The 24,040-nt window shown below is 46.2% G+C and overlaps 4 protein-coding genes and 1 long non-coding RNA gene across 12 annotated transcripts; 3 read left to right on the forward strand and 2 right to left on the reverse strand.

Annotated features, from left to right (window-relative positions):
- Nucleotides 1–497: 497 nt before the first annotated feature.
- Nucleotides 498–3,924, reverse strand: LOC105016858 (WD repeat-containing protein 82). Its single transcript, XM_010880968.4, has 9 exons — nt 3,434–3,924; nt 3,028–3,128; nt 2,758–2,824; nt 2,543–2,642; nt 2,325–2,441; nt 2,021–2,176; nt 1,414–1,483; nt 936–1,078; nt 498–820 (listed from the first exon to the last, which is right to left on the reverse strand). The coding sequence occupies exons 1-9, from the start codon at nt 3,592–3,594 to the stop codon at nt 791–793; spliced, it is 945 nt and encodes a 314-aa protein (XP_010879270.1). The 5' UTR covers nt 3,595–3,924; the 3' UTR covers nt 498–790.
- Nucleotides 3,925–3,934: 10 nt separating this feature from the next.
- On the forward strand, nt 3,935–6,435 carry LOC105016857 (RNA pseudouridine synthase D4). Of its 2 annotated transcripts, none has more exons than XM_010880967.4 (6): nt 3,935–4,510; nt 4,607–4,811; nt 5,014–5,107; nt 5,293–5,443; nt 5,830–5,927; nt 6,043–6,435. In XM_010880967.4, the coding sequence occupies exons 1-6, from the start codon at nt 4,120–4,122 to the stop codon at nt 6,250–6,252; spliced, it is 1,149 nt and encodes a 382-aa protein (XP_010879269.1). In that variant the 5' UTR covers nt 3,935–4,119; the 3' UTR covers nt 6,253–6,435. The 2 variants fall into 2 exon arrangements, with proteins under 2 accessions (XP_010879269.1, XP_019911203.1); XM_020055644.2 differs by having other exon boundaries at nt 4,369–4,510; nt 4,660–4,811.
- Nucleotides 6,436–9,147: 2,712 nt separating this feature from the next.
- On the reverse strand, nt 9,148–17,359 carry LOC105016859 (glutamine-rich protein 1). 4 transcript variants are annotated; one of them, XM_029113824.2, is made up of 13 exons: nt 17,198–17,359; nt 15,846–15,899; nt 15,230–15,517; nt 14,939–15,019; nt 14,604–14,708; nt 13,365–14,495; nt 12,882–13,038; nt 12,410–12,564; nt 12,188–12,302; nt 10,963–11,071; nt 10,570–10,730; nt 10,358–10,448; nt 9,148–10,044 (listed from the first exon to the last, which is right to left on the reverse strand). In XM_029113824.2, the coding sequence occupies exons 3-13, from the start codon at nt 15,488–15,490 to the stop codon at nt 9,855–9,857; spliced, it is 2,556 nt and encodes an 851-aa protein (XP_028969657.2). In that variant the 5' UTR covers nt 15,491–15,517; nt 15,846–15,899; nt 17,198–17,359; the 3' UTR covers nt 9,148–9,854. The 4 variants fall into 4 exon arrangements, with proteins under 4 accessions (XP_028969657.2, XP_028969655.2, XP_028969654.2 ...); XM_029113822.2 differs by lacking the exon at nt 17,198–17,359 and adding an exon at nt 16,499–16,769; XM_029113821.2 differs by lacking the exon at nt 15,846–15,899.
- Nucleotides 16,736–19,054, forward strand: LOC114828868. Its single transcript, XR_003777236.2, has 2 exons — nt 16,736–16,822; nt 17,815–19,054. It is a non-coding gene; the product is annotated as an uncharacterized LOC114828868 (long non-coding RNA).
- A 111-nt stretch (nt 19,055–19,165) lies between these two features.
- On the forward strand, nt 19,166–23,538 carry LOC105016860 (proline-rich transmembrane protein 3). 4 transcript variants are annotated; one of them, XM_010880973.5, is made up of 5 exons: nt 19,166–19,317; nt 19,775–19,963; nt 20,123–21,177; nt 21,270–21,356; nt 21,458–23,538. In XM_010880973.5, the coding sequence occupies exons 3-5, from the start codon at nt 20,364–20,366 to the stop codon at nt 23,158–23,160; spliced, it is 2,604 nt and encodes an 867-aa protein (XP_010879275.4). In that variant the 5' UTR covers nt 19,166–19,317; nt 19,775–19,963; nt 20,123–20,363; the 3' UTR covers nt 23,161–23,538. The 4 variants fall into 4 exon arrangements, with proteins under 4 accessions (XP_010879275.4, XP_019910944.3, XP_019910945.3 ...); XM_020055385.3 differs by having other exon boundaries at nt 20,271–21,177; XM_020055386.3 differs by having other exon boundaries at nt 20,277–21,177.
- The last annotated feature ends 502 nt before the right edge of the window (nt 23,539–24,040 follow it).

The raw sequence follows: 24,040 nt of genomic DNA on the forward strand, positions 1-24,040 counted from the left end.
GTTGTTAATAATGGAATTATTTGGAGTATTTTGTATATGTGTGTGTTTCCGCTCCATACGCTGGGAGCACTTGAATAGACTCCTCAGAATTAATGGTTACATAAAAAAATTAAAAGGGTTCAAACCACTCAGTTTATAAAACGCATTATGTCATAGAGGCATGAATGGTGAGGTTTTGAATGGTTGGTACTTATGGACTGAATAAAGACCAAGTACAAAAAACACAAGGGTCATCTATAATGAATCTGTCTGCTTGTGCTTGTGTGTGTGTGTGTGTGTGTACTTGTGTATAAGAGAAAGACAGAGTGACACCCGCATGCACAGGTGGTGAGAGAAAGATGAGTGTGTATCTGTGAGGTTACCTGTGATGGGATCATCCATTATTCAGTGAGCTGTGATACACAGTCCAAGGTTCTATACATTATTCAGCCAAGGCCCGCTCTCCTAGCACAGGCGACCGCGCACACGCCCACACACACAATTTAAGGACATGCAACTTAGACATGAAAACATTTTAATACTTTTAGAAAACAGTACAAAATACATAATACTGAAAACTACATAGAACATGTATTAGCAGATAAAATGCAGCAGATGGAGATTTGTCACTGAATTATAACAGTCCAAAACTGTCTACTTATTAACATTGTGACACATTGCTCGGAAATGCTCACAGTTTAAAAAAACAAGACGACAACAAAAACATTTTTGTAAAAATGCAATGTACTTGAAAGGAGTCAGGCATCCTGAGTAATGATTGACAGCTGGTGTCTATGGCCAAACCCCTTTATCAGTCTCCTACACAGGGAAGCCAGAAAGCCTGCAGAGAGAGACAGAGACTGAGTGCTAGAGGTTTGCAGTGGCCAGGAGGATGGGTGTATAAGGACTGAGTTACCCAATGGAGTTGTTTAGACTGAAGAAAGTGTGTGTCTCACCATATTGGAACAGGCACTGGCAAACGTCATGTATTTAGGGTTAAACTGCAAGGTGTTGATTGGCCCTGAATGCTTCCCATCCAGAACAGCGATCTTCATCCCACTCTCAGTGCTCCACACATGGACTCTCCCGTCCTCAGAACCTGTAGCATAATCCGGACATGATGACAGTTAGGCCTTCAGAACTAAATAAATGGCCAACAAAGGGCTTTGGACATGGGAGAAACAAAAAACCCAACGGCCACCCTAACAGATCTTCAGAGTTTCTTACTCACCACTTGGCTCATTTCCTTCCTGTTGATTTTGTAATCCAGTCCTGATTAGATTTAAGACTGTATTCTAAGAATACATCATAGTTTGCCAAATTCCAATGCCGGGAATTCAGGCCGGGTGTTTTGGAAAAGCATTCGCGACAACTGCTGATGTCAAGAGGGCTTTATAAACAAATGGTTTTGATTGATTCAAAGTTTGGGCTCACCGATCATGACGAATTCTGAGTCTGGAGTAAAACAGGCCTCCAATGAAATGCCTTTACTGTTGTTGTAACCCTAGAGAACACACAGCACAAAAAAACAGACGTTACATTAATCGGAATCACATTTAATAAGTAAATATGCCCAGAATTTGAGATACACAATTACATTGACATACAATTTCAGTGCCAGCGTTATTTACTCAGACAATTAAGAAACATTACTTATTTTGGCTCTATACTACAAATATTCAGTCAAATAATTAACATGAGGTTCAAATATAGAGTCTAAGCTTTTTGTGGGTATTTGTTAACATTAAATCCATGACGTGTAATGCAGCTATTTATTTTGCATTACGGAGGAGACTTGATGTGGTGAGCTCAGTTGTCATGTGACTACGGGACATTTGGTCAGTTGCTGAGAGCTACACCATGGGAAACTCAACCGTTCAGGTGAAGGATTGGTTTTGTAAAGGTGTGTGACTCGGAGGAAAGGGGCCAGCAATTAAAACTGCCAGTCAAAGTAATGTATCTGTTGTGAGCTATGTGGAGACTGGCAGATGTGAATATACATGTTGGATTTTTTGTTGCAGCGTTATAACAGTTCTCATACTGAGAAAGTGTGCAGCACAGATCCGTTGAAGGCATCCAGAATGCGAATAGCACCCCCGTTGGTGGTGATGAGAATCTGCTTGCCGTCCCTGCTAAACTTCAGCCCAGTCCACTCACAGGCGCGGCTAAACTGGGTCTCAAAGGAGGCAAAGGGCCCCTGGACACAAGAAAACAGCACAGACGTCATGTCCTCAACTCCACAGCTCATACTGAGTTTGATCATCAAACATTTTTTTACAGTAAACCACACACACACACCATGAACAGATGTTACACTGCAAACTGCACAATTTTCAAAGCATTACCTTATCAAAAGACCGCAGGTCGTACAGTTTAATCGCCTCAGAATTCACCCCGGCAGCAAATATCAGGCCCTCGGGATCAAAGGAGCAGACAGGCTTCCCCAGAGGATTAGTGAGACCCTGAGACAAAACGTAAAAGCTTGTTACGTTATATAAAATATCTGTGACGTAACTTCATCTTAGGTTCATTTGAAGACAGTGTTCTTGTAGAGGCTACTCACCTGACAGTTTGGAGAGCGCAGGTCCCATAGTCGTATGGTCATATCCAATGAGCCTGAGATAAACGTGTCATCCACTGGTGACATGGAGAGAGCAACAACCCTGACAGCACGCACGCACACGCACACACACGCACACACACACACACACACAGTATTTAATCAAGGCATGAATCCCTCGAAAGTGTATAAATCCCACTAATGTGGTGTTGTCTTACCTATCAGTGTGCCCAGGGAAGTAGCGGATGTACTTGTTGTCAGTGAGAGACAGGTATCGAATAGTATCTGCATGAGTCACAGAGATGAGGAGATGCTTGTGTAAAACGGACACACACACACAATGCTGTATGCTACAGTTTCGTAGAATCTGCCTATTATGTTGTTCTCGGGCCCTTTGCACCCAGCATAGGTTAAAACCAGCGAAAACACACACAAGAAAATGTTTACTTGACCAGTATGTTGATTAAACTAGTTCCGTGAGCTCCTACCATCCAGTTTGTTGGAGCTGTAGACCACTGTATTGGCATTCCCATGCGTGTAACGGATAAGGTCCACCCCATACTTCTTACTATAAAGGGTCCGTATGGGTCTGAGGAGATAACACAAGCACGCCCGACAGAGAAAGGTGACTGATGTTACGTGGAGGACTTTGCATGCTTGAAAAATGTATACAACATACAAAATGTATATATTCAGTACTCGATTTTATGACTCCTTGCTGAACAATTTCAATTCATTTTCCCACAACTGAAATCTATAAGAGACTTGAGTTTTGACCTTAGAAAATAGGCCTCACAGACAAAACGTGTATTATATCCAGTCTTGTGCACGTGTAGAAAATAGCATGCAATAAGCATCAATAAAAAATAAAATAAAAAAAGAATATGCTCTCACTTTCCCTCCTGACAGTCATATAAAACAATGGAGTCGTCGTCGCTACTAGATATTGCGCTCTCCCCGTTTGGGCTGTAGTCCACACAGTTGACTTTCTGCGAATTCTCCCGAAACGTCCTGGCAACCCTAAAACTTCGCAACACATAATCCGTAATCTTCATCTCGAAATTTGAAGGTAAAATGTGTGACTAAAGCATATTAAAAAATAAAAAAGATTTAGCAATGGACATAATTATCGAAAGTGGACATCTGAATTCTGCTAGTTGCTGTTCTACTGGCTCGACTGAATTTATTCTCCGTACTATTCCCAAGCGATTAGGACACAACTTCCAAATTGCTATGCATTATATACATATTTGAAGAGACTGTCCGCAGAAGGCAATACTTTACAATGGATATGTATTTAGACACGCATCATATTGTCACATTGTACATTCGCTCTGCTGAGGTTATGTTAAGTTCACGTGTTTTGTTTCTGTTGCAAGTACAATATTAACGCACGGCTTCTGAAAACCGGAAGTCAATCTACATCTCTTCCGGTGTGACAACATCCTCAATGGCGCGCGCAAGTGTTTTTAGCTGGACGTGAGATCGAAGCAGGACATTGAATATTGAAAGTAGTTGTCGTAAACATATTCAGGACTGTAAACTTAGCCTGTAATAGTGATGTTATAACCATTTGTAAAATGCTAATTTGCCGAGGGAGAAGGGCAAGTAATTGTTACATATCGTCCGGTGTTGCATCCTTGCTCACGCGGACACATGCTTCAGCCCGGAGAGAGGCAGCAGGATCTGACTCTGACAAAAGACCGAATCTGAGAGCTATTGACCTTGCACTTAAAATTCGCCTGGAGAAGGAGAAAGAAAAGGCAACTGTTGGTGGATCAAAAAAAGGAGTCCCTAATTCCTCGGTCCCATTGTCGCCACTGCAAAAGAGGGTCACCGAACTGCGACAGTTCACGCAGCAGCTCCAGAATGTCCATCCCAATGTTCTGGCCAAGCACCTTCAAAGAGGTCTGATCTACCCTCATCCGGAACTTGCGGTCATCAATAAGCCATATGGAATTTATGTTCAAGGTAAAGTGTATTTCTCTATCTGTTCTTTTTCAATGCCCAATCGCAAAACGGACACATTTAAACCCACTGTGGTTTAAATTGATTTTGTCCTCATAGATGGGTCAAAGGCCAACAACAGCATCTCTGATGTGCTTCCAATCATTTCCAAGATGATAGATGGCATGAAGGCAGAGTCTCAGCTGCACATCTGCCTTGGATTGGACAAGGAGACGACTGGGACTCTCCTGCTGGCAAGGACCAAGGAAGCATTGGACTGCGTACAAAGCCTCCACAGAAACCACCAAGTGCAAAGAAAATATTGGTGTGTGGATGTGTGCTGAGACAAATATTCAGTTTAAAGGTTCACATCATTCAAATACCAAAACCATAATCTCAATTTTTTTTTAGGGCCACGACTGAAACAGATTGTTTTGAAACATGTTACTATTACATAACTTTGAGATTAGTTTAGTAATGAACAGCACCATAGAGGTTCAATAAATGCTCTATGGTTCCCCTTTCAGGGTGGTGACGGTGGGTGTGCCCGTGCCCTCGGAAGGTGTCATTGACATCCCCATCATAGAGAGAGAGGTCACAGGAGCTCAGCCTCACTACAAGGTAACAAAACATTCCCAAAGAACATCTCAAAGCTCTTCACAAATGCTTCGTTGACGTCCATATTTGTCATGAACAAGTCAGCGACGATTAGATGGTAGATGGTACTGAGCCCTTGAAGGCTTTGAGTTTGGCGTCGATCATTTGTACAAGATTCCCTTAACCTACCCACGCATAACCCTTCTCAGATGGGCCTGAGTCCCGTGTACAGAGTGAGTAATGGGGGCGAGGGGGTGACCAAAGTCCGGGCCAATCGCCATGCCCAGGGGGCTGTTACCCAGTACCGAGTCCTGGACAGCAGCAATGGATGCAGCCTGGTGGAACTCCAGCCAATCACAGGTAGAGACTACCGAAGGCACTGGGTTTGAATCTCATCCTCTCCTTTATTGCTCTTATCCTGTGTTGAGCAGCTTATGTAAATGTAAGAAGTCCGTAGAGAATTTCAAGGGAGAAAAACACAAATTTGTTTTCCTCTGACATTTGGAGACAGGATTGACCTTTTTGGCCCGGGTCTGAGTTGTTGTTAAAGGCCTACCACAGTGCAAATCTGACCTCCTACCCATTCATTTTCCCAGATAAAAAGTTCACCAGTTGGAAACCAAAGCCATTTAGTAGCGAATATTAATGTGGCTGCATAACAGGAGCGCCAACAGCAGCCCTGTGGACTAGAATAGCAACTTGTTTCTGGTGTCAGTCTTACCACGTCCACCCTCTCTTCCTTCCAGGGGTAAAGCATCAGCTAAGGGTCCACATGGCTTATGGCTTGGGATGTGCCATCCTCGGAGACCATAAATACTCCCACTGGATAAAACTGGCGCCCCAGGTAAAACGAACACCAGCCCCTCACAGTACACATAGCATTACAACAAGGTGCCGGTCGGACTGTTATTGCCTTGTCATGTGTTTGCCGGTGAGGTTATGTTCTTCCGTGACTTCAGAAACTGCCAGATGGTGTGTTACGGAAGCTGGGACTGGAACAGAGCAAGGCCCGTCATCTTCCACTCCACCTGCACGCCCGTCAGCTGACACTGCCTGAGTTCAAAGGTCAGAGGGACATCACAGTGTCCTGCCCTCTGCCAAAGTTCTTCACCAGCACTCTGCGACGACTGCAGATCCCGATTCCAGATAAGAAAGACGACGACAAATGATGCTTCAGCAGTGACTATGCCGAGGAGATAAAACGAATTACCTTCAGATTAGGAGAGACTTGTGCTTCAGGATTATGGAGCGGCATCACTTCTGTTTAAGTGATCCATGACCTAATGGTAGCCCAAGTCCAATACCTGACTGGGAAAATAATTGTATTTTACAAATAAATTATGACAACAGTATTTTCCCAGACCATTTTTTTGTTTTCTCCTGGATTGGTGGTGTGATTATCACCTTGTCTTGTTGCAGCAACTTTGTCAATCTACATCTTACCACGCTGATCATTTATCTTAGAAGTAGGCGGGAAACAATTAGATAGAAAACAGTTCTTCAGCTAACAACCACAATTGAGCTTGTAGGCACCTGAACCACCACAAGGAGTCGCTAGAGCACAAAGTAGCAAGGCAAACATATCTGACCATTGTCCCCTCACGGTGATGTCAGTTTGAATTCTTAGGCACTTGCACCACTTAGGAGCCCAGTTCAGATTGTACCTGCTATCCCATATTCACCACTAGGGGTCATTAGTCTACATTAGAAAAGGAAATAAGTGGTTCCTAACTCCGGTTCTAGAGTGCCCTCAGCAGGACACATTTTCACTAGCCACAGGCAAGCACACCTGATTCAACTTCTCAACTAATGACCAGGCTATCATTGAGTTGAACTAGGTCTGCTTGTCCAGGGCTGCAACAAAAATGTGTGCTGTTAGGTGTTACCAGAGGTCCGAAGCTGGGACTACCTGTACTAAAAAGAGAAAATGGCATCTATGCAGGTGTTTGCACAGCAAATAAATGCTGCAGTTCATGCAGATATTCAACAAATGTAATTTTATAGACTTAGTCTTATTGTGTGATTTAGAGTTACGTCTTGCTTGAGGGCACAGATGTTTCACCAAGTCCACTTCGGTATTTAAACCAGAGTTTCCAGATACTCACCACTGGGCCATCTGCAATGTCCCATGCTTGTTATATTAGTATAAATTGCTCCTATCTGAGAGTAAAGCTTCACATTGAAAAATATGCCCTAACATTAAGAGATCAGGTGGAAAGTACAATGTTTGTTACTGAAAGCAAAGTAGGGCACACTGCCTGCAAAAACTTTGAACTGTGATTAGGTGTCATTGTGTAGTGTTGGAATGCACCTAGCAAAGTAAAGTTTCTTGGGTTCATATCATAGCTCTAGCCAAATACTACACCCGCTAATGTTTCTTCTCCCTGACCCCTAGGAATATAAACAGGCTTTTATATTTTGACATTTAACTTTGTTAATTTGTTTTTCTATCCAATTTCATGGCATCCGTTTTGTTTATTAGGCTGCACACTCGCGCAACCAGAAGTCGATACTGGAATCCTTATGCACTGAACGGAATGCACTCGGGCCTTCTACCTCAATTGAGGTCGCCAGTGCCTCAAGCTGCCAGGAGGAGTCGCTAGAGTGACGAGGAAAGCAGCGACTTCCGCAGGACCGCTAGGCTAATTCCCGACAGGATTCAAACCTTGGTCTTGCAGTGACGAGAAGCCAAGCACGTTGGTATTGTGTGCCACGACACTGACTGTTATGGAGGTTGCGCTACTTGAAATCCACACTAAATTAGTCGCTGGGTTTATTACCAGCGCATGACAGTTGGTGAGTTTAGGTTCAAGTGGCTTGGGTGGATGGATCTAGCCGATTTCAGACTACCCCTTCGGTTGTTAGTGATCTCCAGCCACCCAGGCCATTTTACATAAACTTGAAGTTATGACAACTGCATTTTGTATGCATTCTGGAGTGCAACATAGGGATACAAATAACTTTCAACTGTGATTTTCTTTTCTTTTAAATGGTCATCTAACACCCTTGAAATCCAAACCTAAAAATAAGAGATGTTGGGGTTTTAACAATTTTCACTTGCCTTGAAAGCACCATTTAACTACTTCAGCCACAATGTGACCTCTGAATCATCACCCACTAATTAAACAAGCTCAGTAAATTGAAGTGAAATGCAATAAAAAAAAAAAACATATTTGAATGTATTCAACTGTTTACACGCATGATATACATACAGTGACTAGTTTATTAGGTTCACCCATTTAGTACTGTCAGAACCCTTTGTTTCTAGAACAGTTTGGGTTTTTTGGTGAATGGAGTTTGTACGGTCCAGGAACCGTTCATCAAGGACACAGTACCACTTTATCACAAAGGCACCTCGCAGCTGCTGGAGATTGGACGGCAGGTTATCTAATAAATCTCATCTTAAAGATGCTCAGTTGGATTGAGGGCAGGGAACTACACACGCTACTCAAGAAAACTGTTAGGCGATAGGAAAGGAAACCAGTGTGGTTGTCTTGTACGGTAACCCATCTGTGACAAGGACCAATGAGTTGTACGTACCAAGACCCCATTCTGCACTTTTAGCTGCCTGTTGCATAATTCTTGGCATTCCCCTTTGAACTCTTTTTCTCGTCATCCATTCATCATAAACAGAGTTGTACATTGAAAAAAGCCCAGGAGAGCTGGGAGATGCTAGAATCAGCATGCCTGGCACCAATGGTCATACCATGCTCAGATACGCTTAGGTCACTCTTTTCCTATTCTTAACGTTCAATAAAAAGAGTATTCAGAATGCCTCAATGCCTGCCTATTTTATATGGCGCTCACTGTGTGTAGAGCAATCTGCTCTCATGAAAGGGGTGGTGGTACCTAATAAACTGGCCACAAATTGTGAGGTGAGGCAGTTTGTTGGCCACTAGCCAATCAGCACTTCCCAATCAGATTTTAAGCATGTGACAAACAAATGGGTATTTATAAACCCACAGAATCCCCTCACCCACAGTTATGAACCCTGCATGAAGCTTCAATGAAACTCTCTCACTCATACATCATTCTCAATCCACAGAAAATCACAGCACAAAAGGCATGTTTGAAAACACAGGCTTTCTTCTTTAGCCCTCCAACACCAGTAGAATATTAATACATACATGAGATCTTAAATGCCAATATAAAAGAAAAAAATACACCCCCCCCCCTCCCAAAAGAAAAACGAAAAACTTAGAAGAGATGGGATGTGGCTGGGAGAATCGAGGGGCTGGAGGGACCCTGACTGATGGATGACAAGGGGGGTAAAATATCCATATATGTGTAAATATTTGTATATAAGACTGAATTAGTTCCACTCGTGATATCTCACCATCCATGTTTGACCAGTTTCACTGGAAGGCTACAATAGCTTACAAGAGTCCTGGCTCTGAATTAACAACGTGGTCAAAACCCATTCCACTAGTCCTGTCCAGAAACCAGTGGGTGAAGTGACGAGTGGGCGTTAGTTACATCCAACCCACCTGGAAAATAGATGAAGCTGTTCAGGACTGGGTATTGAGGTACTGCCATTAGACGAACGATCACAAGAGTCCGTACTTAGAAAAAGGCCGGTAAGTCCACTCTGTAAACACTGTCTCCCCAACCCTCCCAGCCCCCCCCCCCCCACTTCCGTGGTTGTGAAGAGTGATGGTTCAGACCAAGGGCCCGGGAGGTCCTCAGAGTTAGTCACTGAGTGTGATGCAAACAGGAAGGCTGGAGAGAGGAGGGCTGCGGTCCAGTTCCATTACAGCTCCTCCCACCCCGCTCAGTGCATGTTGGCTGACGACATGGCGATGGCCTCCTGGATCTCTCGGACCATAATGATGCGCGTGAGCATGTGCTCCACCTGCTCGCTCGTGATTGGCTGAGTGGAGTACCATATGGGGCTGTTGGGCGCCACAACGGGCTCCGGCGTCAGGTAGTACGCGTCGTTGCGCCCCTTGGCGCTCTGAGGACTGACAGGAAAGGACAATGGCGGCCGATTAGAGAAGGGACACATGAAAAGGGCTCCAACAGACGTGGGCTGCTGTCCTGCTGTGGTGACACTCATGGCATCCCACAACATCCTACTGGTTAAAGACAGCCCCACGCAACATCCTACTGGTTAAAGACAGCCCCACGCAACATCCTACTGGTTAAAGACAGCCCCACGCAACATCCTACTGGTTAAAGACAGCCCCACGCAACATCCTACTGGTTAAAGACAGCCCCACGCAACATCCTACTGGTTAAAGACATCCCCCAGCCTATGAGGGCGTTTTCACTCACCATTTGAAGAGGTAAAAGTCGTACAGTTTAATGGGGCACCGCAGAGGATTCTCTGGGTCCTCGGCTTGCTCTTCATACATGTCGTCAGTCACTGGAAAGGTCAAGGGTCAAAGATCAGCTAGTAGCTTATCAATCACCGCCAGGTTGCCAGAGTGGCCCTTGCGAATCTATCCCCAAAGAGAAATTAACGGTATTTGGCATGAAGATCTCACCTTTCTGACCGGCGTGGTGGGCCCCCAGGGGGCCATAGGCCTTCAGGTAGCGTATACTGGTGCTCTTGTCTTTGGGGTTGGATGGGTTCTTTTTCGTGTGCCTCAGCACTTTGGAGAAGGCCACCTTCATGTGCTGCTCCACGGTCGTCAGGTGGAAATACCTAAACGTAGAGAGGCTTGGTTATAACCAAACGCGTCCAGCGACCCCCAGCCCAGCACACGAACATCGCCTCTGCTGAACTCAGCAATGACAACCACACCTGGTAAACTACAGTGACATGTTGGCCAGGCAAGTACAACTGAATTAACAGCAACAGGGAGAGGGGATGTGCGTTGCGTTTCAGCTCAATTAAAGTGTTTGTGTGTGTGTGTGTGTGTGTGTTTGGGACTCACTTAGTGTTGAAGAACATCAATGTGGTGAGCAGTGTGGAGGGGGAGTGCGCACCCAGCTGTTTGCACTCCCAGAGCATCTCCTCTGTAACATGACTGGGAATGATGTAACCTAGGATGACAGAGCAGCCAATCACAACACATTCTCCCCACCGTCCCCAAAACAGCCAACAACTCCCCAGACATTCTCCTATGCATGGATGTCACAAATCTACATTTCACAGACTTTTGCCTCTTCTGTTCCTCTCTTAAAAAGGCAGACAGTACTAGATACGGAATGTTGAAGGAATGCCATCCCAGACCGGAGTGGGACGGTTTAGTGGTACAAGACAGCGCTGACAACGTTACATGTTGAGAGATGAGTCTCATTGGATCCTGTACATACGTATTCAGACCATTTAATGGGTACTCTATATAAGCCACGCTAGCATTGATAACAGCTTTGAGTCTTCCTGGGTTTGCCTCCACCAGACCTGCACCCCTGGATTTGGGCATTTTCATTCTCCCTAGTAGATTCAAGCTCTGTCAGATGGGGAGCGTCAGTTAACTGCTATCATCAGGTCTCCCCACAGATGTGAAATAGGTTTCAAGTTCAGGCTTTGATTGGGGCACTCCAGGACCTTCACAGACTTGTCCCAAAGCATTGTGTAGGCAGTGTGCTCTGGGCTGTTGTTGTTCTGAAAGACGAACCTTCAACCCATTTTGAGGTCCTGTGCTCTCTGGATGAAGGAACTCTGTATTTTGTAACGTTAATCCTTCCCCCAATCCTGACCAGTCTCCCAGCTCCTGCCGCTGAGAATATCCCCATAGCATGATGCTTCCACCACCATGCTTCACCATAGGGATTGTATTAGCCTGGTGTTGAGCAGTATGTGTTTTTTTGTCAGACGTAGTGCTTGGCATTCAGGCATAATAATCAGTCTCAGAACAGAGAATATTTTTCCCTAAAAGATCTCTGGGCCCTTTAAGAACTTTTTGGCAAACTCCAGGAAGCATGTCATATGCCCTTCACTTGGGAGTGAGGTCCACCTAGCAACTCTACTGATGTAGTACTACAAAGGTGGTTGTTCTTCTGACAGGTTTTCCCCATCTCTGCAGAGAAACTAAAGCTCTATTAGTGTTGCCATTGGGTTCTTGGTCAACTGCTTGACAAAGGCCCTTCTTGCCCACAGACTTCACTCAAGGTGAGAAAACAATTAACCACGAGTTGTAAAACTTCAAGTCTTACCCATTGGATGGATGCTGGGCCTCCACTCATCCAGGGCTTTGTGCAACCACTGGGAGAAGCGTGTGTAGTACTGGTCCGAGAAGATATCATCCACCCGCCCGTTTTCAAATAGGTACTGCAAACAACAAAACCTTGTATCACAATTCAGTCAGCATCGTGTGTGTGTGTGTGTCTGTGCGCGCGCTTGTTGAGGTCAGTGAATACGTGTGTAGGGGGTCGTACCTTCTGTATACACAGGAAGATGTAGTAGAGAGCATCAGGCTCAAACTTCTCTCCTTCCAACCCTCTGGCCTCCTGAGTCATGAGGGCCAGGGCCACATTCAGCTCAGCCACTGCACTGGACACCAGGTCCTCCTGGAACCGCAGAGCCTGCCGACCTACACACACACACACACACAAACACACACACACACACACACACACCAAAGAGGAGGAGGATAAATGTAGTGCGTTCATATAGTTCAGCAGTTAACACATGAATTCAATGAAAACCGAAAGAACTGTCTTGTTGACAGTGACACACAGTATATTCAGTATTCGGAACCAAAGCCACTTAAGAGACAGGAACCAGATAGAGCCAGGAAGAAACTGAGAGAGCAATTAAAGAGAGGAGAGTGTGGTGCTAAAAGGTGAGGAGCACACATCCATGGGAAAGGTTTTTAATGACTGACTGGCAGAGCATGTGGTCACTCACGTCCGATGGGAGCCAACTTGTTCTGCTCATCCTTGTCCAGTTCTGCATTCTTGCGCTGGACCCAGAGGCGCCACACATCCAGACCCTCCTCAGGCTTCAAGGAGATGGGCAGCAGAAGCTCCTGGGGTGCTTCCTGGGACTCTGACTCTACGTGATCCTGCAGGAAGAAATGTAGCCAAGTTTTTTATTTTATTTTTTATTATTTTTTATATGTGGTCACGGACAGACATCAAGATTCTCTTTGTGGTTCCAGGAATTACAGCACATGGGTTGATGTCACTAATTGCAAAATTACTGGTTACTTCTAAACCTCTTAAATGGTCAACCACTGAAAACATAGGACACTGAAACCAGTAATGTGGAAATAAGCTTGTCAAACCCATCATCCGTCGCTTGCTACAATTGTCTGCGCTGTTGAGGAAAGTGTGAAAGTCTGAGGCAACTACAGTCACGGCCTGAGAAGAGTGCAGTTCTGGGTCTGACCTGTAGTTGGAGCTGGTGCTCCTGCTGCTCCTGCTGCTGTGGGTCCCAGATGTGTAGCTGCTGTGTGGTGTTGTAAGCCCCGCCCACAGTCTGCACAACCACTGGGCCGTGGATGTTTCCGTTCATGAACTGCGCTGGGAACAGTGTCTGCACCACCTCCTCGTTCCCTGACGTCCCGGAGACGGACACCGTGGTGCCCGACTGGACGGACCCGGTCCCTGACGACGACGAGTGGGCCACCCTATTGTCCTTGTTGTCATGGTGACCAGAGGACACCTGCACCGTGCTGTAGGCCTCCTGGGGGATGGCGATGTGATGCACGCCCCCCTGCTGCCCTCCCGAGTACACCGGGATGGTCCAGGTTTCCCCGGCAGGGCCAGTAATGGTGCCCGTGGCGCTGTAGAGGTGGGTGCTGTCCACAGTCAGCAGGTCTGGACGCAGGGACAGGTACTGCTGCTGCTGCCCCTCCCCCTGCGGAAGAGCCAGGACTACCTGCTGGCCCTGCTGGCCCTGAGGGAGGGCGTACGACACGTGGATCGGGACGTCAACCTTGCGCTTCTTGGCGGGTTGGAGGACCCCGGCGCCGGCCCTCCTCTCAGATTCCCGGGGAGAGCTCTGCTGCTGCTGAGGAGACATGGCTTCCACTGTCTGGATCTGGATCTGCTGGCCCCCCTGGAGCTGGATCTGTTGGCCGCCTGGCAGCTGAATGTGCTGGATTTGCTGACCTCCCCCCTGGAGCTGGATCTGTTGGCCGCCTGGCAGCTGAATGTGCTGGATTTGCTGACCTCCCCCTTGAAGTTGGATTTGTTGACCCCCCTGAAGCTGGATGTGTTGACCCCCTTGAAGTTGGATGTGTTGACCCCCCTGCAGGTCCCCTTGAAGCTGGATGTGCTGACCCCCTTGCAGCTGAATTTGCTGACCCCCTTGTAGTTGAATTTGCTGTCCCCCTTGTAGTTGAATTTGCTGTCCCCCTTGTAGTTGAATTTGCTGACCCCCTTGTAGTTGAATTTGCTGACCCCCTTGTAGTTGAATTTGCTGACCCCCTTGTAGTTGAATGTGCTGGATTTGTTGACCACTTTGCAGTCTAATTTGTTGACCACCAGACACAGCTGCCACCAACTGGGCCTGGATCTGAAAGGGAGAGAACCAGTATACCACATCAATCCACTTACTGAGTGAGTGAAGCTGATGGGGTAGGTCTATTTAATAATACGCAGTGGTGTGTGTGAGAGTCTGTACTTGTTGGTGCTGCTCCGCTGTCAGCTCTCCCTGTTGTACCAGCTGTGCTCCCGTGGGGATCCCCTGGAGGTCCACCGTCTGGCCCTGTTGTCCCTGGATCTGCACCTAACAACACAGGGGGAAAGAACAGGACACCACATTCATAACAACCAAAGTCTTCACCAGTCCGTTTCAGCCGTCAAGCAGTTGAGTGGAGCCGCAAAGTGCTCGACGGTGGTGGCTCCTCTGACTAGTTGTGTTGCCCTTTTCACGCAGTTGTCTTCTAATGGTTTTAATGAATGCACTTTATTAGTGGGGAGACCTCCCTGAGTAGGTTGTGTATGGGAAGGACTAACCTGTACTTGTATCGGCTGCTCGGACCCCTGGTGAACCCCAGAAGAAACCTGGGGTGAGATCTGTGCAGAGGTCACCTGCACCTGTTCATCCACATGAGTCCCATGTAGTCAAAGGGCAAAAGGGTTAATCATGACATCAATAAGGCAGTGTACAATTACTAAATGTATCTGTACTTCAAAACTATGTGGAGTTGACAAGGTCAACGGGCCCTCGCCGGGCCTCATGTTTACTCCAAAAAAAAAAACATGTGAGCTGCTCGTGGAACCACGCCAGGAGGTCTATCCTCTTACCGGACAGGCCAGCTCCAGAAGCGAGCCGGCCACCTCAGTGCTGTCCGTGTAGACACAGTTTCCCCCCTGCTGGTACACCATGGTGGTGGTGGTGGTGGAGGCAGCGGCGCTGCCTTGCTGGGAAAACTCTGGTAGTGCCTCTGGGCCTTTGTTGGCCAGAGACTCCAGGAACTCCTTCATGCGGTGCTGGGGCACGCTGCGGGCCTTCTGGCGCACATACTCATCAAAGGAGACCACACCGCTCTCTACGGGCTCATTCATGACAAGTCACTCTGCCCTCCACGGCGCCTAGCGGGCAAGGGAAAGACATGGTTAACACCTGTCCAGTACGACGGGTCAAAATAATTGGTCCGACTGCTGCTACAGTCAACAGTACTACTCGACACACACCCGTGGTGCATTCTGTCGCCAAACGTGGTCGTGTTTCAGGCACAAACGTCATATGCAAGTTCCAAAACATTGTGAACTGCTGAATGAGCCCCTGTGTCTATTAGACATGTTAAAAGCCCAGCCTGTCCCCGAACTGAGGGAGAAGTAAATCCAGATGGAGCCAAAATGCACAAGCAAAATCCTTTCCCTGATGAACTCTGAGCAAATTATTCAACCATCTGATCACCTGCCATTATGTTCTGCACTCTGCCCCTAGAATGCATCAGGCCGTTGTGGTATTCTGTATGGGTTTGGAAAGAAAATGTTATTCTTACTATTGTTAGTTACATTACGATTGGGGCAGTATAAATAACTAAGATAATGATGCAGAATGATAGCTATCTACCACAACATGACCTTTTTGTTTTGTTTATTTACTGTATATCCTAACTAAATAGCTGCCTTACTATACCCCAACGTTAGTTCAGCCAACTATTACAATCCCACAATCTAAATGAAGAGAACATTTAAAACCAATACATTAAGTAGTTGAGAATGAATGCATGTGCATCCTATGCAAAATATTCTAAATTATAAAAGCTAACTAGTCATTTGCTAATATTATCTGACTAGCTAGCTAACTTGTTAGCAGTGCATCTACCCATGCTACCTTAAATAAAACCAAAACCCCTCCGTTCCGCCAAGGCACGGTGTTCAAAAAATAAAACTCGATAAACCCCAAGTCATCAGCTTTGCACATGCCATGTGATGGTCTTCGTAGTATAGCGATGGAGTGAATTGTACGAATTACGTATTTTAACAGCTAGCTAACTAAACAATATAGTAGAAGCTAACTAGCTTGCTAGCTATGTGACGTGTGCTAATTTCGGCTGTATTTACCCTCGTTTCGATGAGAACAATGACGATAATCCACACAATTTGGATTTACGCACAGTTTTGTCCAGTACGATTCCAACCGTTTGGAGAAAATGTGTCTCACTGTGAACTTTTATATTCGAGGAACATCGAATCAACACATGCAATTACGGAAGTAGGCCCATTGGCAAAACGCGAAACCCCGGAGTACTCTGACAAGCAACGGCCGCGCCATCAGACATGGCGAGGACTGAGTCCGAGGTCCCTCGTTCAGCAAAATCTCAATTGCAAAGGCAACAACTTTCCGGGAACGAGCTTTGCGTGCACCCGAGAGACCAATGATAGTAGGTCGGTACCAGAACAGAGACAACTATTTTCTTATTTCAATAAATACATTTAATTATAAAGAGCTATGTCCTTCATAGAGAATTGTTATGTCAACACTGATTAGATGAAACTGCTTGTGTTGGACTGTATAGGCAGGCATTCAATAAGTAGAGACGTCGTGATGATTCGCTTAAAATAAAGTTGAACATGTATTGTAATGACTTAAGGTAATTTGTTACTGCATTTTATTTACATTTAAACAGCACTTGATATTGAGTCTAGATCGTCCACATAGTGGATCGTGCGCGAACAGCGCTCCAATGTGTGCATTTCACGCGCGTGAGTGTGGTTCAGACCTCCACCCTTATCCTTGACATTCTAATTTAGTTTGCTTACCTTTTACAATGGCCTAGGGAACTTCTATTTTAAATTAGTATATTTCTTGAAGGTCCTCACAGGCCCAGCGTTTGTTTATTGAACTAATAATTAGTAGCTACTTTTCTTTGCCATTTCCTACACAGTGGTTGGAAGGCGCCATCTTACATTCAGCTTGAATGGGCGCGTATTCTCGCGAGTACTACTTGGTTAGAAATGGTCACGAGTAGAGCATGCATGCTAGTGGCAGAAAGGTGGCCAGTGTATAGATTCAATATTATACAAAATTACTGCGATCGATACATTTCCAATAATCTCTCATTTATAAATCATGTGTATTCTTGTTTTTTTTACTTTACATCTCTCAAGGCTGGAATGGAACCGTAGAAGTCAGGAATGTTAATGGCTGAACATGTAGTGTAATATGATAGCAAAATTATTTGTACATGCAATGCTGAGCTCCTAATGTGAATAAAATATTATCATAGGATATAGTAATAGTCAACCAGTTGTTAGATTAAAACATCTATATGTTAAATGTTGAAGTTCTAATGTAAAAGCTAGTGTTAAACTGACAGTTAATATTCAAACTCAATCTGAATGTATACCTTTTCGTGTGTGTATGTGCCTTTAAAAAGGAACACAACTGCCCCAGTCTGCCTTAAAGAGCCAGGCATGTGCCAGTGAGGGCCTCCCCTTGCTCTCCCCACAACAGGCTGCTGCTCCACTCTCTTAAGGTGGACCAGAAGAGATGTGTTGCTTGGGTATAACACCTTGACTGAACAATGGACGGGAAAGAGTTAATTCCCACGGTCTCGCTTCTAGCCTCTCTGTGATCCCATGTAATGCACTTTTTGATCCGGTTTTGCTTTAAGCGGTAATGTTTTTCTTCCATTTTTTTTGTTGTTGTGCTTGATCAGAATCACCTTTATTTGCTAAGTACATTTACACATACGTTTACACTGTGTAGTGGTGCTAGTCAACACAGAGGTAGAATACTCAGTATTGAGGCTGACATCCATTTATTTGCAATGGGTTGGGGAGCGTAAGATAATGGGAAGGAGAGGTGAGTATATCCTATACATTAATTCACAGTTGATGTAACAAAAAATACAGTTCAAGTATGCTGCTGTATCTAGACACAGGGAGATGAGCTGAGTTTTAAATTCGGTATAGTGAATATTGATTAGTTAATAGTTAACCATTTGAGGTTGCTTCATGTGCAGAGGATGTTGGCCTCTTGTGTTTCTGTATACTGTATGTATAGTGAGCATTTTTATTTAGTTATGTACATCTCAACTGTAAAAGGGATATTTTGTCTCAGTATCAGCACAACCCGCTGCTAAAATGAGCAAGGCACTGTGGTAGACTGTTGTGTACTTTAGTTAATGTAGTCTTAAGGTAAATTCCTCTGTAGGATTTGTCACAACTGTTCTTTTGACTTTGGCTGCTTTTTGTTCTTTCCCCTGTACGAGTGATCCCACACAACTTCAATTATGACTGTAAATTATGACGGTAAACCTAACAGATTACCGTCACTGTTTTTGTAATCAGTTAGTTACATGTAATAAAATAGTTACTTTCCAACCTTGCCCCTACTGTACGTACCTATATAAAAACATCAATGACATTGTCCGTTTTATGACTATCTGTGTATGTTAGACCCTAGTCCTTCAGTGAATATGTCTCTTTGTTCAGTGTGGGTCTTCTTTTTTTTCTTCTGTTTTTGTTCATTTTTCATTTTGTTCATGGAGTGTCTGTACCTTCCTCCTAAATGTTTTCTTAAAAAAAATAATAAACACACGCCCTATATTATTTGTACAATTTCCTGTTTTGTATTTCTGCCCGTGTGTTCAATAAAAAGTTTGCCTGTCTGTGTTTTGTTGTCTACTGTCCTCGTGCACTGCTTGTGGCTTGGTGTCCCTAAGGATCTTAATGTAATCCTTGACTGAAGTGATTACGGGACACAGCTATGATAAGGTATGTAGAGGAGAGAGAGACTCAGAACATCACTCTTAGAAATCCACTCAGTGCAAACAGGGCATCTACACGACATACGAGACAAGCATGAGAAAAGGAAAAGCTAGTGTGTAACCAAAAATATACAAAAGATGTGAAGCAGAAGTCTTAAACAATCCCAGGTAGGTCTTGAAAGAGTGTTTCTTTTTCTTTTTGCTTTGAAACGGTTGTTGCTTTTATACAGGAAATTGAACTGGTATATTTATTATGTGAAATCCTGGAACACTGTGGCGTGTGAAACACCTTTCAATTGTTTTGCCCTTTCAACTTGATAATGGATGGGCCATTGTAAATCATAGCAACATACAGCTCCGGAAAAAATTAAGAGAACACTGCACCTTTTTCTTTCCTTTCCAAAAATGTTTTGGAGTGAGGAAAAGAAGGGTTAAAATTAAGAGACCACTGCAAATTGAACGCTTCTGTTCCTCACTCAAAACGTTCCTTTTCAACTTTTTTGGAAAGGAAAGATAAAGGTGCAGTGGTCTCTTAATTTTTTCCGGAGCTGTATGTACTGTATGTTGGATATTTGCAGTGAATGGTAATTAGTGCGTTCCTCCACATATCTGTGACACCGATCAGAGGGAAATGACTTGGACTCATATTCGGTGATGAGACCAGATTCAACCAAGGACACTTATCTTGTGCAACGAACCCTTCCTCCCAGGGTTAGGAAACAAACAAGCATGTGACCAAAAGGCTCCAGGAGATCAGAAGGATCAGGCGGCTTGCAGCTGTAGCTGCCATATTTATGCCAAGATTCCCCTACAGGTATAAACGTGCGCGCATGGCACATATGTCTCACAAACACACACACACACACACACACACACACACACACACTCAGGATTACAGCAGGGATTTATTGCCTCTGAGGGGATTGCAGGGCCGGTTAATGATCAGGGAATCTGTTTGTTGCTTTAACCCCAGCTCACCTTTGCAAGCTGCTACAGTGTCAACAGCCCTGTCAATCACCCTGACAAAACGTCATGTTACCGAACCTATAAACCCCACCCAGCTCAAGTACAACCCAGTGTGATAGTGAATGGTGAGCATTAAGGATCCTTGTGTCTGCCAGTTGCAGTGCCCAACAGCAGCTCGCCCCCCCCAGTGCCGGTCACTTGCCGGCCGCGTTGCACGGTGTGACCGCCACTCCTGAGGTTACACAGGGATGGCGCCGCTCTCGCGTCTCGTCCTGGTGCTGTCCGCGCTGCTTCACTGCTCTCCCGGACGGATGATCGGGACCACCTCTGCCACACACTCATCTGGCAGCTCGGACCTCGTCCGTCGCCTGGCACTCTCCAGCTCAAAGAGAGACTTGGCAGCCGCCGAGCGCTCTACCACACAACAGCCAGGTACCGACGTCCTGATGCCCGCCGGCGGGACTGGGGTGCCGGGAAAACAAGCGACAGACAAGGAGGAGTTGGCAGGGTCATCGGTTGGCAGATCTCGTGGCAGTGATGAGTCTGTGGATGACGGAGGACTTGGGGATGAGGTATTGATTGATGATGACCCGGAGCCCCAGTCGGTTCCCAGCACACGTCACATCCCTTCCATGTTCTTTCCTGCTCCTGTCCCACTCCCTCCTGTGCCCCGAGACCACGTCAGCCCAGCAGAACCAGACCGGATGGCACAGACCAAGCTCTCCCTTACAGCTACATCTGAAACCCCTGTGTCACTCGTTAAGGATGACCACAGCGGTCCGTACCTGGAACCTGGGTTCCCTACTGTGGAGATCTCTGAACAAATGACGACAACCGTCAAATTGAAGAAAACCCGTCCCAACATCGCTAGAGGGGACGGTCCGGAAAAAGGAAGGCTGGGGGAGAACGAGGAACAGGGTGTGGTTGTGTTAAAAGACATTTTTGTGATTGACTCACTGGAGCCCGTGAGCAGCAACACTCAAGGGAAACATTCCCACTCCTCAACCCTGTCATCGGCCAATCCAGGACAAGCACCCCTTCTGACGTATCGGTCTGAAACAGGTAAGCTTTGCACTCGCTTAAAAAAAAGAAATCTGTTAATAGGACATAATGTGATTGCTCACCAAATATCTTGGCATTGTTTGACTTCTCAGACAAGTCCATTCCTGACACACCAACAACTGAGTCGTCAGTATTGCCGTCACCTGTAATACACACGACCCATCAACATGGCCGCAACGGTAAATGGCCATTTCTGTTGTTCTAAGTCAGGTCTTTCCTGTCCATATTGGTTCGCCAGGTCCCCTTCACTAACTCCTCTCTCACCTCCCCTTGTTCTCAGTCAAAGTCTTGCCTGCGTTCGCTGTCCGCTATGACGTGTTTGGCCATGTGACGCATAGGAGCCTGAATGGGGGCCCCTGTGTGCAGGCCCTGGGCCCCTGCGTCGTCCCCACCGCCACCTACGGCACCATGCTGCTGTGGGAGGACCTGAGCCGCACGCTGGCCTTCGCCTGGGAGCTCCACGTCTACGGCTCCGCCTGCCTCTTCCTGCTGCTGTCCTGCGTGGCGGCACTGGGAATGATCGGGGGCTCCACCAAGGTCCATCATCTCTGCGGAAACCTGACCCTGGCCAACGGGCTGCTCCTGCTGACCGGTGCACTCCGCGCTGTCCTCCTCCTCACCGACCCGTACGGCACGCGCCGGGTCTTGTCTCGGCCCGTCCTCACCGCCCTCTACAACCTGCCGCTGCCACTGATGCTATGGGCCCAGGTCGCCCTGAACATGATTCCCCACCGGCGGGCCGACGTGAATCAGCGGCCCTCCCCTCTGCAGCGCCCCTATGTGGTGGGAGGTCTAGCGGTGACGCACTGCACCCTGCTACTGGGGGCCGACCTGCTCTCTCCAGCGCTGTCTCCTGACCTCCCTGTGGCGCTACAGAGCCTCTCTCTCTGCTGGTGCCTGCCCCTCTGCCTGGGCCTCCTCACCCAATCCCTCTCCCACCTGCACCCCTTCTCCAAGACCCCAATACCGCAGTGGGGGACCCCTCAGAGATCAGAGGAGCGTGCGAGGCGAGTGGCGGCAGTCTGTGCCCTCCTGGGGCTGCTCTGCTTGGGCATGCAGATCTACAGCCTGCTTTGGCTCTACGGGCTCCTGGGGGACTGGAGGCGCTTCAGCTGGGGCTGGTGGCTGGGCCAGTTCTGGGCCCGTGTGCTGGAACTGTTCTGGTGCTTCTCCATGCTGGTGCTGGCCTCCTGGGTGTTCTGGACCCCCCGGAGGAGCCGTGCGAGGTGTGAACACAACCAGCGCAAGGCGAAGGGATTGTCATTTTGGGAGAGAGTGCAGGAAACCCTGTGGATGGGGCCTTTCAGGAAGTCGGAGAAAAACTGGGCGGAGCTCATGCCAAACAACTGGGCGGGACAGCATCCCTCGAGAACAGACAGCGGCTCCATACTTGGTGTCTATGACGACCCCCACACCGCAGACAGTCTGAGGGACACCGTGTCACTGCCCCATCAGTCAGGTGGGGGCGGGGTGCACACCGCCAGCAGCGGTGAAGCTCACCTCCTTTGGCAGCAGATGGGTGAGCGAGAATGCATCCTCTCCTTCATAGAGTTCGACATGCGCCCGCCGTCGCCGATCAACCTCAGCCTCAGCATTGACAACGCCCTCCAGCGTGACCACAGGCACCTGCTGGGGGTGGGCAGCCTATTCTCAGCCCCACTCCCCTCCTCCTGGGCACTGTCAGCCGGGGCTACTGACTCTGACCCCTCACGGGGGGACAATGAGCTGGCACCTGCCTCTCCAACCTTTTCTGGCTACGGGTGGGGGAGGGACGCGGACTCCAGGCCTGTGACTCCTGACCATTTCAGTGTTAAGGAGCAGCCAAAGACAGAGTCACAGCCATATTCAATCCCTGAACATCACGTGGAGAAGGTTCCAGACAATGATGTGTACATTTCTATGGTTCTAGATGAGGTGAGTAAGCCTGGGATCACTGAAGAGGAGGACTGGGGCTGTGTGGGTGTTGATTTTACAAACCTATGAGCTGGCGATGATGTCATCTTCACCCCATCTTCTCAACCAAACTGTATGATTTGCAAAGGAACTCAGAGATTAAATAAAGTAACACAATGTTATTGTTTGATTTGAATGAAGTAATATGATGTAATTGTTTGATTTGATTAAAGTCATATTATGCAATGTTAGAATCCCCATGGGACATCTACAGAATGGGAACTATTTGAAAGACATGAAAATATTCAGTATCATTTTTCAGTTTCTTTTGTCATACACTGACTGTACTTTAATAGTTTTCTTGTAATATATATTTACATAAAAAAAAATACATAAAAACAAAACACATTTTATTAAATACAAAAATTATCATGTTCATTGTTATGTTTTCGCAATTTCATCATTAATTTCAGTGGATAGTGTGAGACAACAATGCATAAAAAGTTGACAATATTTATTTATTGAAAATAAAAAGTGATTTATTGCAACAGTGTTGCTTTTTTTAATAAAGTATATAGGAAAATAAAATTATTACACTCCTTAAATGATTTATTTCATACCTTTTAGGTTATTTCTGAATTGGCCAAGCTCTACCTTTAGGGACATCATACATAAAGCAACAGTAGCATCGTGTACAATTGGCGTCCATGGGAGAATCACACTTGAGCTTCTGCTGCCTTCAAAATTGGGAAAAGGGGAATATCTTCAGTGCATCCAAGACTACTGGGAAGATTAAAATAAACGAGGTCCACCTGGAAATACTGTTTCTTGGAGCGGTCATTCAACTCACCGATACAAATCGTAATATCAGGCAACATCCAAGAGCTCTAATTTTTGGAGCTAAACATCGATGACATATGAATTGTAGCGTTATAAAATATTATATTTATTGATTGCCTTTTATAAATAT

The sequence above is a fragment of the Esox lucius genome, chromosome 17 (genome assembly GCF_011004845.1).
Source record: "Esox lucius isolate fEsoLuc1 chromosome 17, fEsoLuc1.pri, whole genome shotgun sequence".
In the NCBI taxonomy this organism is placed as follows: domain Eukaryota; kingdom Metazoa; phylum Chordata; class Actinopteri; order Esociformes; family Esocidae; genus Esox; species Esox lucius.